The sequence below is a fragment of the Fonsecaea erecta genome, assembly GCF_001651985.1.
Source record: "Fonsecaea erecta strain CBS 125763 chromosome Unknown Scaff6, whole genome shotgun sequence".
NCBI lineage: Eukaryota > Fungi > Ascomycota > Eurotiomycetes > Chaetothyriales > Herpotrichiellaceae > Fonsecaea > Fonsecaea erecta.
Genome location: NW_017387249.1, coordinates 407,034 through 419,846, shown reverse-complemented (window position 1 = coordinate 419,846; position 12,813 = coordinate 407,034). Strand labels below are relative to the sequence as shown.

The 12,813-nt window shown below is 51.6% G+C and overlaps 6 protein-coding genes across 6 annotated transcripts; 2 read left to right on the top strand and 4 right to left on the bottom strand.

The window, feature by feature from the left end:
* Positions 1–277: 277 nt before the first annotated feature.
* Positions 278–2,005, bottom strand: AYL99_07178 (elongator complex protein 3; the record flags this gene model as incomplete). The annotated part of the gene is made up of 1 exon (XM_018838687.1): positions 278–2,005. The coding sequence occupies one exon, from the start codon at positions 2,003–2,005 to the stop codon at positions 278–280; it is 1,728 nt and encodes a 575-aa protein (XP_018691455.1).
* Positions 2,006–2,384: 379 nt separating this feature from the next.
* On the bottom strand, positions 2,385–4,078 carry AYL99_07177 (hypothetical protein; the record flags this gene model as incomplete). Its single annotated transcript, XM_018838686.1, has 2 exons — positions 2,385–3,916; positions 3,979–4,078. The coding sequence occupies 2 exons, from the start codon at positions 4,076–4,078 to the stop codon at positions 2,385–2,387; spliced, it is 1,632 nt and encodes a 543-aa protein (XP_018691454.1).
* A 679-nt stretch (positions 4,079–4,757) lies between these two features.
* AYL99_07176 (hypothetical protein) lies at positions 4,758–6,534 on the bottom strand (the record flags this gene model as incomplete). Its single annotated transcript, XM_018838685.1, has 3 exons — positions 4,758–5,563; positions 5,622–6,293; positions 6,354–6,534. The coding sequence occupies 3 exons, from the start codon at positions 6,532–6,534 to the stop codon at positions 4,758–4,760; spliced, it is 1,659 nt and encodes a 552-aa protein (XP_018691453.1).
* Positions 6,535–7,594: 1,060 nt separating this feature from the next.
* On the top strand, positions 7,595–9,479 carry AYL99_07175 (hypothetical protein; the record flags this gene model as incomplete). The annotated part of the gene is made up of 5 exons (XM_018838684.1): positions 7,595–7,763; positions 7,822–8,097; positions 8,188–8,212; positions 8,306–8,773; positions 8,834–9,479. The coding sequence occupies 5 exons, from the start codon at positions 7,595–7,597 to the stop codon at positions 9,477–9,479; spliced, it is 1,584 nt and encodes a 527-aa protein (XP_018691452.1).
* A 737-nt stretch (positions 9,480–10,216) lies between these two features.
* Positions 10,217–11,463, top strand: AYL99_07174 (succinyl-CoA ligase [ADP/GDP-forming] subunit alpha, mitochondrial; the record flags this gene model as incomplete). The annotated part of the gene is made up of 3 exons (XM_018838683.1): positions 10,217–10,598; positions 10,652–10,820; positions 10,866–11,463. 3 exons carry the CDS (start codon positions 10,217–10,219, stop codon positions 11,461–11,463), a joined length of 1,149 nt encoding a protein of 382 aa, XP_018691451.1.
* A 266-nt stretch (positions 11,464–11,729) lies between these two features.
* AYL99_07173 (hypothetical protein) lies at positions 11,730–12,181 on the bottom strand (the record flags this gene model as incomplete). The annotated part of the gene is made up of 4 exons (XM_018838682.1): positions 11,730–11,804; positions 11,862–11,954; positions 12,027–12,084; positions 12,144–12,181. 4 exons carry the CDS (start codon positions 12,179–12,181, stop codon positions 11,730–11,732), a joined length of 264 nt encoding a protein of 87 aa, XP_018691450.1.
* Positions 12,182–12,813: the final 632 nt, after the last annotated feature.

Below are 12,813 nucleotides of genomic sequence, written 5' to 3'. Positions count from 1 at the left end.
GCCGCGGACATATACAATCTCTCCCGTATGCTTCCAACACCACCGATTATCGACTTAGTTAGCGTCCACTCGACTGTGAGAGCAGTGCTCTTAGTGGCCTGGACCGGACGCTGGGCTCCGTGCAACAACCCGCGAGTTTGAATAAGAGGCTGCCGTATTTCGCCCTGAAAATAGACTACCTGCAGTCTCGGGGGCGGGGGAAGGTCCCTGGAGCAGATGTTGCTGGAGGAAATTGAAACCTGGGCTTTTGTACCGGCTAGTCAACCTCGCTGTCCATTCAGTCTTCGGGTTCATCGTCATCGAAACTGAGCATCTTGCTCATATATGGGCCATCCAATGTATATCCAAGACGTTTGTAGTAACTCCTGACGCCAACGCCGCTGATGACGCTGAGTTTCTCGCTGCCATGTTCGTCCCGGGCAATTTTTTCGGCTTCTTTCATCAGCAGAGTTCCATAGCCTTGGTGCTGGAACCTGCTCTTCTCGCGACCGTGGATAGGAACTGCCAAACCGTACACATGAAGCTCGCGAACAATGCTCGTTGGTTGCCCCGTCAGCTCTGGTCGAAATGTGTGTGTATCGGAGCATTTGCGCAACCTCAGCAGGCCAATAAGGATATCTTGCTTGGGATCTTCGTAGGCGAGGAAGGTCTCCCAACCACCATTTGCCATGTAGTCCCTCCGCACAAGTTCCACCTGTGACGGGCGAATCTTGTTCTTCACCTCGTTGATGCCGACTTCCCGTGTTCGAACATCTCGACATGTCGTGCCGAAATCCTTCATTCGCGACAATGCAAGCTCCCGGAGATTGCCATTCTCGACCCCAGACGTGACCAAGGGCATGGGGATGTCTCGCTGTACACGGTAAATCCTCGTCCAAGGAGGAACCAGCGCCAGAATTCTAGCAACCAGGTCCACCAGGGCATTCGGGGTATAATTCTTGAACCGACCTGTGCGCCACAACTCGTAAAGTCCTGTACCACGGATTACGAGCGTCGGGTAGATCTTCAGGCCATCGGTTCGGAAGTCGGGGTTCTCGAAATATTCCTGGAACTGAAAGATATCGCGCTCCATACCAACGTTAGGTAAGTCGGGCATCATATGCGAAACAACCTTGAATCCGGCATCTTTGCAAAACTTGAACGCCTCCACAACTGCAGCGACCGTGTGACCGCGGTTGGTGTCTCGGGCCACGTCCTCATATAAAGACTGGACACCAAGCTCAAGTCGAGTACAGCCATATCTTAGCATGTCAGAAAGGTGGTCGATCTGTCCAAAGTCGGGCCTTGTTTCGATAGTGATTCCAACGCACTTGATACTGGACATCTCTCCTGCCATGACTGCCTCGTCCACATTATCGGTCTGGTAGCCCGATAATGCATTGTGTAATTGCGCGACGAAGTGATCTCGGTAATCCTGCGGCAATGACATGAATGTTCCGCCCATGATGATGAACTCGACTTTGTCCACGCTATGTCCGAGAGACTTGATCTGATCGACTCTCCCGCGTGCCTGTTCAAATGGATCATATCGCGCACGGATAGCCCGCATGGACGTGGGCTCGTAACCTGTGTAAGACTGGGTCGAGTATTCGAAGTCGGAGTCAGGACCGCCTGGGCAGTAGACGCAAGCATGCCCAGTCCAGGCAATGTGCGGACATCGATGCGGCTTTGACATGACGGCAACCACAGCAATCCCAGAGGCTGTTCTTACCGGTTTCGCAATCAGCTTGGGCATAAGGTGTTTCTTGAACTCTGGGGGAACGGCCGCCAGAATCGCGGTCAAGGGAGGCTGGGTGCTTAGCCGGTGCTTTTTGGCAACATCACCTCTCAGTCGATTGAGGTTGACATCTTTCTTGGGCTTGGTCTCATCCAGACTGGCTTCATATTCTTGAACGAGAGCCCGTGCAATGTCATTACATGCTTGCATAAATCGGACATTTTCTGGAGGGAGTTTTTCATTCTTGCCGGTCTTGACTTTGGTCCTGAGCACCGTCTCCGTCGCCATGTCGCAGTTCCGGTTCACGGAGCCGTCAAATTAAGGAAAGTTGACTCTCCTGGGGACTCAAAAACGTTCAAAAATGTCGTCGAGGCTCGAAAATTAGATATCACTTTGAATACAATTCAGCCTTGGCATCCGGACAAACATTGTTCCGCGAGGGTGCAAACTCCTTTTTCGATCGCTTCCAATATATTTACAAAAGTTCAAGCTGAGGAATCGAATCTGCTTCTGGGAAGGTAGAGATATCGAACGCACCAGTTCAAGATACTCGCCTCACTGCTGCTCTAACATATACCATGGCACGTTCAAATGAGGCCTCTCCAGGCTGGGCAGTCTACAAGCCTCTCAGAAATTTGTTCCCCATGGACTAGACTCGCGTTACAGATTACATTGGCAGGTCCAATTCACAAAGTTGCTTCTCCCGTTTCCTCCTCCAAACCTTGACTGGCATCTCACCCAAAATCCAGTTCAGCGTCTCCAGCCTCTCGATCTCCCAGTCAGGGCTTTTCAAGGCAAAGTCGTATCTTCTCAACAATGTCCCCATGGCCACCGTCTGTTCCAAATAGCTGATGTTGCGCCCAATACAGCCTCTTGCCCCTGCACTGAATGCCAGGAAATACGGTTGGAGTGCCTTGCCCGATTCCCCCAGCCATCGCTCCGGGATGTACTTTTCCGGCTGAGGGAAGATGTTAGGATCCCGGTGAGCCGTCAAGGCGGACATCATCACCGATACTCCGCCTGCAATGAAATCATCCACGATTCTCATGCCTTCTGGAGGCGTCAGTCGCAGCAATCCGTGTACTGTCGGAGGGAACAGGCGGAGAGATTCGTCAAGGCAAGCACGGAGGTAGGGCAGGTGTTTGAGCCGGTCATACGCAATGACTCCGTCTTCGTAGTAGCCCCGCGCAGACTCGCTGTCTTCATCCTCATCGGCGTCTAGGGCAGCGTCGATCTCTTCTCTGACTTTGCGTAGACACTCTGGATTCTTGAGCAGTTGGAACATCACGTTCGTTATCGCGATGGCCGTGGTTACCGATCCAGCGTTCAGCATGATGCTGACTTCAGCCACTATCTCGCCCCATTCGAGATTGTTCGGACGAGAGCTCTTGTCCTCCATAAGTGCTTGGAAAAAGTCGTCAAGCTTCTCACCTCGTTGATAGCGCTCTAGGCGGCGAGCTGCGAGTTCCAGCGGGATTCCCTCCCATTGTCGATGTAGGGCACCCATTCGACCATAGAAAGGGATTATATCGGCAATCTTGTTAAGGAACGGGTACCATGCATATGGCCAGATAAGAAGAGACTGTTTGTGGGCCATTTTATACAGGCAGTCCCGCATGTCCGCTTCATACTGCGTTCCATCTGTCCGGCGAGCGACCATGCGCGAATGACCTTTGTCGAGAAAGCCGAGCGGATCCGAAAGACCTATATCGGAAATGGCGTCAAGACTGAAGAAGTTCATCCACGCGCGAAAATCCAGGTTGACGTCTTCTGGGGCCGGCATTCTCTCGCTCTGTTGCAGGGGCGTAGTACAGCATTGATCGAAATGCTTAATGACCCGGCTCATCTTGTCAGCCACTTTATGCTCCCATTGCTCGAGATTCTTGATCGCATATGCTGATGACAGGACTTTGCGTTTACGGCCATGGTCGTTGCGGTCTATCACATCGGCCAGGTGAAAATGGCTGCCCGAAAAGAGGACATAAGAAGGATCCTTGATGCAAGGAGTGTTGTGGCCATATATATCCTTGATAGCTCTAACGTCCCCGTATGAAAGAGTATTGGGAGCAACGCGGATCACAGGATATTTCTTGTGCATTTCCGTCAGATGCGTCGACCTCGCACCAGTATGGGCCAGGATCATCATTGGAATGGAGCTGACTCCTGAAAACATCGACATGTTGGGGAATTTGCGCAATCCTGTGCCGTTGTCAGCTGTGCACTCTCCATGTACACATCAAAGATCAAATCCAGTAGCATACCTTTCGGGTCGCGGAAATATCCTACCAGCGGCCATGCAACAAAGTAAACGAACAAGGACGCTACCAGAAAAGCAGCATATGGAAGGGACGAGAACCCCATTCTGGCGATCCTCAAACACGAAGAGCCAAGCTGGAGCAGTAGAACGAACTTGGGCGTGAACAATTTCAATCTCTTACAAGACTCAAGACTCGTCTGCGGTGCAGCAGCAGCGCGGCTCAGCGTTTCTTCTCACCTTTATCTCTCTCCCTCCAAGAGCCAAGGCAGCCTCCATATTGCCGTGAATGGCTGCTGATGCCATTTTGTTGCACTGCAATGAGGGGCAGCGCAGTCCATGTGGATTGAACTGGCAACAATGGGATCAATAGGATCCTTGGGATCAATGGGGAACAAATGCTGGATAACTGGGCGGCATCACCACCCTTTGCAGTTTGCCGCTCCATTTCTCAGACTTCCGTTTGGTGCTTAAAGAGGACAAGAAGAGAACTCTGTGAGGAGTGGGACCGCACAATTCTTCCCTCAATCGGATGAGGAAATCAACGAGCGTATGAGGGCGGGTAGATCTTTCCTCAAACAGCGTCTCGGAACTCGGCGGTCGCTGATCCCAAGGAAGAACAATTGTTTCGGCTTCCAGGTTTAATAACAGACTCATTGCCTCAAACCATGACATTCTCTGGTGTCAGGGGTACGGGCAAAATCGACCGGCTACACAGGCAGGGATTATGGTATAGCGCCTTGATGTGAGCAGATGAAAGGTCTCCCTCGGAAATGCGGCTTCTTTTCACTGCATGCTAGCCCAATGTCTTTTCAAGCGGTCGATTATATGGTCGATCCCCCAACCGAGCTTGACTCGAACGCTGCGGAGAAAGTCGACAGCTGCTTCTTGCTCTCCGGGAGAATTGAGACAATGTCCACATGCGTACAAGATGTGTGAAGCCTCAAAATTGGCTGCTACTACATGGGGATTGCTGATGGCGAGACCAATGCAGCGCTTGAGATCAACCCGGACCTTTTGCTCCATTTCTCGCCACAACCGTATGCTATCGAGACCCCTCCACCGAGCCGTGTTGGTCGGGTCGCTTAGAGCAAGCAGAATGAGGGTCAGGTGATAGTACATGAGCCCGATGACATGAGGGGCTTGGAGCATCGATATCGTTGGGAATGGATTTCGGAACTCATTTGTAGTGTGCTCGTTCCGTGCGTCTTCTTCAATTGGAGTCTCAAAGACCGGCAGAAAAGTGTCGGGCTTGTCGAGGTACCACTGCTTGGCGGCGTGTTGCAGGGTATGCCAATCCTCAACATCGGTAAGATCGTGTCCGTTGCTTTTGGCTGAATATGCAAGAGTCTCCGCGAAAACGAAGACGATTTTGTTGGCCCAGGCGTGGTCCGTGAGACCGAGGAAGACAGACGACCTTTTGTAGCAGCCAAGGTTGACGTTCAAAGGGGTGTTACTTGTCAATGAAACGTATATGCTTTGTCTGAGCACCAGCCACGCAGCTGATTCTCCCAATCCCCCATTAGCAGCAACCTCTCCAACCGAATTAATGACCCGAGAAGAGCCAAGCAGATGGCACATGCGATCCTCATCTGCAACCACTGGTCAACGTCCTGCAGTGGACGAGGATGAAAGCGAACGAACACCTACCTGACATCTCTTCTCCCTTGCGCAGGACGACTATAGCTGCCAAGAAGTTCTCATCGGGGGAATAGTCAGGGTCATCCAAAAACCGAATCAAGATTCGTATACATTTTGCCTGATATTCTTCGTAGAATTGGTCTGGTAGTCCTTGAACGCGACTGCGATGGATGGAGGCGGCAGCAATAATGGCATAAAACAGCAAGGGGCAATGGGCAGCTCTCTGCGGAACAGTCGTTGTGAAATGGCACACATGGTCAGTAACGTCCAGTTGAGGTCCGATATTGTCTATAAAATGCCGGAGGAGTTCAGCCTCTGCTAAGTTGTTCAATGGCCAAAGAGGCTTGGCCTCATAAAGAACGGCACTTGTAGAGGGTGAGAGTACCTGGATTTGGCTTGATGGGGTACAATGATGCTGTACTGGGGAGACGAGATATGTCGGAGACGAAGCGAACTGGGATGTTCCAGAAGCGCTGGTTCGTCCAAAGGACAACGACCTCTTGGTCGCATAGGAGCCCACTGCCGCTCCAATAATCGGACCTCCAACTGTCTCTGCATCATCGACGTGCACATTCACGGGATGGGCGAAAGCTCCCTCATCTTCGTCAATGGCAACAGAAGACTGAACGTCACTTGAATCCTCGTCATTGTCGTTACCATGTACGAATTGGACTTCGAACACTAGGGTCAGCTCAAGCGTTGATGCGGAGCAAGAAAACGACAAGCAGTAAGGGGACTCACCAGGCGTGCGGAAGTCAACCCAGACATGATCACCACCGTAAACAAAAGATATCTCCCTGCCACTCTGTCCGGAAGAGCGGGGTTGTTCGATCACGGAATGGACAGCTTTCAGCCGAATTCGTTTTCGGGGAGGCGGCAGGCAAGGCTCATCCGCGGTCTCGCAGCTTTCACACCTGCGCATGCCATGCTCAATGATGCCTAGGGTTCTGCTTAAGTCCCAGCCACCACACAGTAGAATACCACTCACATTTACTATGCTTCTCACGGCATCGCTGGCTATCATATCATTAGCTGCAGTTTTGCGAAGCAGGGAGAAATCCCACCATCCTTGTGAGCGCATAGTTACTCATATTCCGTGGCGGAGGTTGTCGTCCTTCACAGCGAGACATCAAGAATTAGCAGTCTACTTCGGCGAAGACTTGCTTCAAATAAACGGCGGCCGGTCATGCATGACCCCATATTTCGGGACCAGACCCTTATCCGGTGGACTGGGGTCAATCTATTTGCGGAGGAAGCATCGGCTGCCCTCAATCCCCATGACCAAGTTTTCGCAATGAAGTTCCACTGCGGCGAGTCTCCGGGTGGATCTTTTCCTGGTAACCTCTTTATGGTTGAGTGTATCAATGCCGTAAAGTCTTGTGAAGTCCCATTCAGAGAGGCGAGGAAACACTGTCCGGCCGATCGGTTTGGGTGACCACCTTCATCCGAGGTCCAGAGATGTTTGAAGATCGGCCTAGGCCACAGGTCTCGCTGGACATAGGTTCGACCGACAATCAGCCAGTAGCATAGCTTGAGTTAGTACAACAATATAAACCATAACGACTAGTCATGCAGGCAGGTCCTTTACATCAGATGAGGGATGTTGTCATATGAGGAATCTTTCGCCCGAAACAAGCTTCATAATTTCATCCGTAGGTCTAGCGGAATATGTTCCTGCCAATAGCATTGCCCTAATCGTAGGCCGGTATGCCGATTGTCGAAGTTGATGCCACAAAATCCTTTGTTGAGATGTGGATATACTTGTTCAGACGACAAGCCGCGTTTAGTCCCCGTGGGGAACGCCACGCGAGTTGGAGGAGATATTCGATAATGATATAAAGGAATCATGGTCGCAGAGTCCTTGTACTTCTTTCGCCTGCATCGACGCTCCTGGCGAACCTTGTCTCGAGATCCGTTGGATTCTCTAGACCTGTCTTGACTTTGGATGTACCATCTTCAGCAGATCCTTTGCAATTAGAACAATGTCTGCGAACGAGAAAGAGATGATCGAGAAGGGCGCCCAAACTACTCTTCATGAGGAGGATGTTCTCGAGAAGGAGATCACAGCTCTCAACACGATCGAAGATACACAAACCTCCAGAGTCGTATGGTTGATCGCAGTTTGTGTCTCTGTTGGCGGCTTCCTATTCGGTATGATAGATCTTCACTATTCGTCAGGTTTGAAATTCCTGCTCACTGGCTTTCTCAGGATATGACACCGGGTATATCTCCAGTGTCCTTGTCACAATTGGAGATGACTTGGGGCACAATTTATCGTCAAGCGAGCAGGAACTCATCACATCGATCACTAGTGGAGGGGCTCTTATTGGCGCAATATTTGCTGGCTTGACGGCTGACCGCTATGGCCGCAAGATTTCAATATATTGTGGTTGTGGAGTCTTTGTCGTCGGCGCTATTCTTCAAGCCGCAGCTTTTACCATCGCTCAAATGACTGTGGGAAGGGCCGTTGTTGGGCTAGGTGTCGGTGAGTCTTCCTGGAAATGTATTCGCCGTGACAGGACTCGCCACAGCTCTGTCCTCCGACATCCATGACCGAATGCTGACAACAAATCAGGAAGCGCCGCAATGGTTGTACCTCTGTAAGTCTTGACCTCCGTTGGGAACCTGCTTTGCACTCGAAGTCAAATTCAGCCCACGTCTCTCACGTTGAGGACGAGCTGACATGGCAACAGCTATATATCTGAGATTGCCCCTGCCAAGTATCGCGGTCGCATGATCACTATGCAAACCTGCAACATCACAGGAGGCCAGTTCATTGCGTACTGTATCGGAGCTGGGTTCGCCGAGGTCAAGTCTGGCGGCTGGCGATATGTTGTCGCTATCGGGGCGATTCCCGCCATTGCGCTCGCTTTGTTCCTTCCTTGGTGCCCGGAAAGCACTCGGCAGCTGGTAGCGCACGGGAAGCTTGAGCAAGCTGAGACAGTGCTGGCGAGATTGTATCCTCATTCTTCCTCAGAACAGCGTCAGGACAAGATTCGAGCTATCCAGCAAGATCTGGAGCAAGCCACTGAGCTGATGGCCCACAAGTCACTCTGGTGGTCGTACAAACAACTGCACGTCGTGCCCGCCAACTTCCGTGCCATGCTTACCGCGTGCTGCGTGATGGGAGTGAGCCAACTATGCGGGTTCAACACATTGATGTAAGCCTCGGACCTCTCTCATATGCTGTGTGGCATACACCTAACAAGATTGTCCTGCAGGTACTACAGCGGCACTCTATTCGCTCTTGTCGGCTTCAACAAGCCTGTCGCCGTGTCCATTGTGGTCGGGGCATGCAATTTTCTGGGATGCTGTATCAACCTCGTGATCGTCGACCGCTTTGGCCGTCGGAGGATCCTCATCTTCACCGTGCTCGGCATGTCTCTCGCTCTGGTGCTCGCAGCCGTTGCCTTCCACTACATTCCGATCAACTCCAAGGATCTCACCCTTGAGACCAACAGCGTAAATTGGGCTGGTATCTTGGTACTCGTCACAATCATCTTTTATGTGGGCTTCTTCGGCACTGGCGTTGCTCCTGTTTCCTGGATGGGAGCAGAGCGTCTTCCGCTTGAGGTACGTGCCATGGGTACCATGGTCATGACTGTCACCTGCTGGGGAACGAATATTATCATTGCTTCGACCTTCCTATCGATGATGAAAGGATTGACCCCGAGCGGAGCGTTCGGCTTCTATGCAGCCATCTGCTTTCTAGGGTTCCTGTTCTCGATCTTCTGCTTCGCGGAAACCAAAGGCATGTCTCTAGAGGAGATTCGAGAGGTTTTCAACCACGGTTTTGGCGTTGGGTATGCGCGGAAGTGGCAGAAGCAGCATGAGCTGGACCTCAAGAGAGCCGTTTCGTCCGCCTAGCGGGCTAAAAGGATCAATGTGCCGTTCTGGTGTTCGACTAGTGGGGAGAGCTGGAAGAGCGCAATGCCTGGCTCTCAGAATTCCCTACGAGAGATTAGCGGGCATTGTGCAACACAATATAACGGCAGAAAATCTGGCGTTGGCAGGCATTTGTCGACATTCTCGGGTGGTCAACGAGAGATAAGAAGGAGGTCTTCGTGGGACATGGTTAGCTAGATCCATCGTGGCCTCAGCTGCCCGATGGCGCTGTGAGCGTCCATCCGAGCAGAACACAGCTGTTGAAGTGGCTTCCCAGAGAGGTCAGCTTCGGTCTTCTTTATCTCATCAATCAGCTTAACCCAATCTCTTGTGGTACTGCCCATGCAAGAACAGGCATTCACCACCCCAGAGAATATGACGCATGTTTCGCATACTGTTATAGTAGCACTCATCACAGGCAGTGTCTTCTTAGGGAAAGTATTGTCCCCCTGAACCTGTCAGGGCCAGGGAGGCGGAAGGAAATATTCTTGCAGTGCGGTTTGATGGTGAAAGTCCTTTAACGGCGAGTTCTATGAGCTGGGAGAGATATCGACGTAGTAGAAGCTCAAATGAGGCCCCAAGGCAGATATTGACACCAGCCATTCATCGAATTGTCCACGTCAAGCGTGCTTGCGTTGGTCGTTGCAAGTCGACTCTTGATGCTGTTGAAGGTCGAATACTTCACCGTTCATTTCAAATGACTCCCATGACGCGCTCAAATGACACTCGGCAACGTAGCCACCCAGGAGCTTCCCTACTCCGCAGGATGGAACTCTGATATCAATCAATTGACGCACCCGCTCGAATTCCTCCATCTTCGGGTTTTCAGTCAGACCTTAGTCCTGCTCTTCCAGCCGTCGCCAGAGATGCAGGCTTTCAAAACCTGCGCTCCTCGGGCGCTGCGATCTGCGACTACCACCACGTCAAGAAGCTATGCCACCGTCTCGTCCAGTTCTGCTTATAGCCAGACGCGGAATAACCTGAGAATCAACGCCAACACCAAAGTCCTCTATCAAGGCTTCACGGGAAAGCAAGGCACATTCCATGCTCAGCAGGCAATTGAGTATGGAACCAAGGTTGTAGGTGGGACGAACCCGAAAAGTGAGCCTCTCCCAGACTTTTTCGCAGCGATACAGCATACTGATCGCAAACAGAGGCTGGTTCTTTGCATCTTGATCTACCCGTTTTCAAGAATGTTTCCGAGGGAGTAAAGGAGACTGGAGCTACTGCCAGTGTCATATTTGTACCGCCTCCGGTAGCAGCAGCTGGTATAATGGAAGCTCTTGAAGCCGAGATACCGCTGGTTGTTTGCATTACTGAAGGGTAGGGCGACTCTTATTCTGACCTTTACGTTGCTGACGAACTCAGAATTCCTCAACATGACATGCTCAAAGTCACCGACGCCCTAAAAACCCAAAGCAAGACCCGTTTGGTTGGCCCCAACTGCCCTGGAATCATCGCGCCCGGCCAGTGTAAGATCGGCATCATGCCAGGTTTCATCCACAAACGAGGAAGAGTTGGAATCGTCTCAAGATCAGGAACCTTGACATACGAAGCGGTCAACCAAACAACCCAAGCAGGTCTCGGACAATCTTTGGTCGTGGGTATTGGTGGTGATCCATTCAGTGGCACCAACTTTATTGACTGCCTCACTGTTTTCATGGAAGACGACGAGACCGAAGGAATCATCATGATTGGCGAGATCGGAGGCAGCGCTGAGGAAGACGCAGCGGAGTTTCTAAAGAGCGAGAACAAGAAGAACAAGCCTGCGGTCAGCTTTATCGCCGGTATCAGTGCCCCTCCAGGACGCCGAATGGGACATGCTGGTGCTATCGTTAGTGGAGGAAAAGGTGGTGCCGAGTCGAAGATCTCGGCACTGGAAGCTGCTGGAGTGGTTGTGGAGAGGAGCCCGGCTATGTTGGGCAAGTCGTTGCATGCACAGTTCGTCAACCGGGACCTGGTCTGATAGGAAGGCGTTCGGATTAAGTGAGGTCGGAAAGGAGAGGCATTGAGCCTTCAGGGGGATATGTGCATGTATTTTTGACACCGCGAGCAAAGCGCATGTGATAACATTCTACATGACCTCTTGCCCCGGGAGCCTTGAATGACCAGCTCCCGTACAGGGGTTATCCGGTTGAGACTCTAACCCGCATGATACCTCCAATCTTACGCCGTCAGTATGCCTAGCTCCTTGAACAGGTTGATTTCCCTTGTTTCAGAGAATCTGTAAAATCATAGTGATATAGCGCCCCGCCGACTGGCTCGAACATGCAGCCAAGCTTGAAAACCGCAGAATACCAGGAAGCCCTGCTCTTCTTGTCAATACGAAGCTCATAAATAGCAGTCCAACGGATGGAGACTCACAGCATATACAGCCACTGCAATAAATATAGAGGCCGCGACAGCCCCGCCGTCTTCAGGATCCTCTTCCATTCCCATCATCATGTGGTGATCCCTCTGCATGTTCCAGTCGATCAGTATGAGTTTCCTATGAGATTTTGTTTCGCATCTGGCGGGTCAGGCTCGTACCGCAAACAGGCTCCCTATAACTGAGAGGATGACGATCGCAAAGACGGAGAGAACCGTGCTGTGGAAAGGTTAGCAGTCTCCATCACACATGTCTCGCCAGAAAAGGAGGGGACTGACCAGCTCCATGCGTTCAAGGCGGACACGACCGGCTTCATATTGAGTTGTTGATCGCAACTTGCTGTATTCGAGGAGTAGGTGTTTGCGCCTTGAGTCGGCACTGAAATGCCGTTCTACGTGGTCGGCCGTCACTCGAGGAGCCAGACTGCGGCAAGGCTCGTGCCACAAGTCCAATGGAGGTTTCTTGGATGGAGTTGTTGGTGTTGGAGCGTCTTTGGGCTGCACAGGACTGACGTGCGCTTCCTTGACAGGTTGAACCTTCAGCCAGTGAGGCCTTGAACGGCCAGCATCGGGACAGCTCGACGATGCGAAATCGCCCCGGCCGGTTAGCCAATCAAAAGAGCTGCTCATTCCGACGGATCAAACTTCTTCCGTTCCGTTAAAACAGCCCCCTCGCATGACCTTGATCTGATGATCCAGGTTCATTTTCATGACCTTTTACCATTTGACTCCTTTCCATCAACATTATCTATTATTTGACATAATCTTTCTCTTCTCTTGACTTCTCCTGCTCGCGGCTCTCCTTGACGAGAATGATTTGAGTGACCCTGAACCACGACACCACTGGAAAGCCTCTCCTCAGATATCCATCGAAAGACATCGCGGAGCTCAGCACGTGCCCTCTACGCAACAACCTTTCCGACCGTTGTCGAGACATTGAACTCCTTCC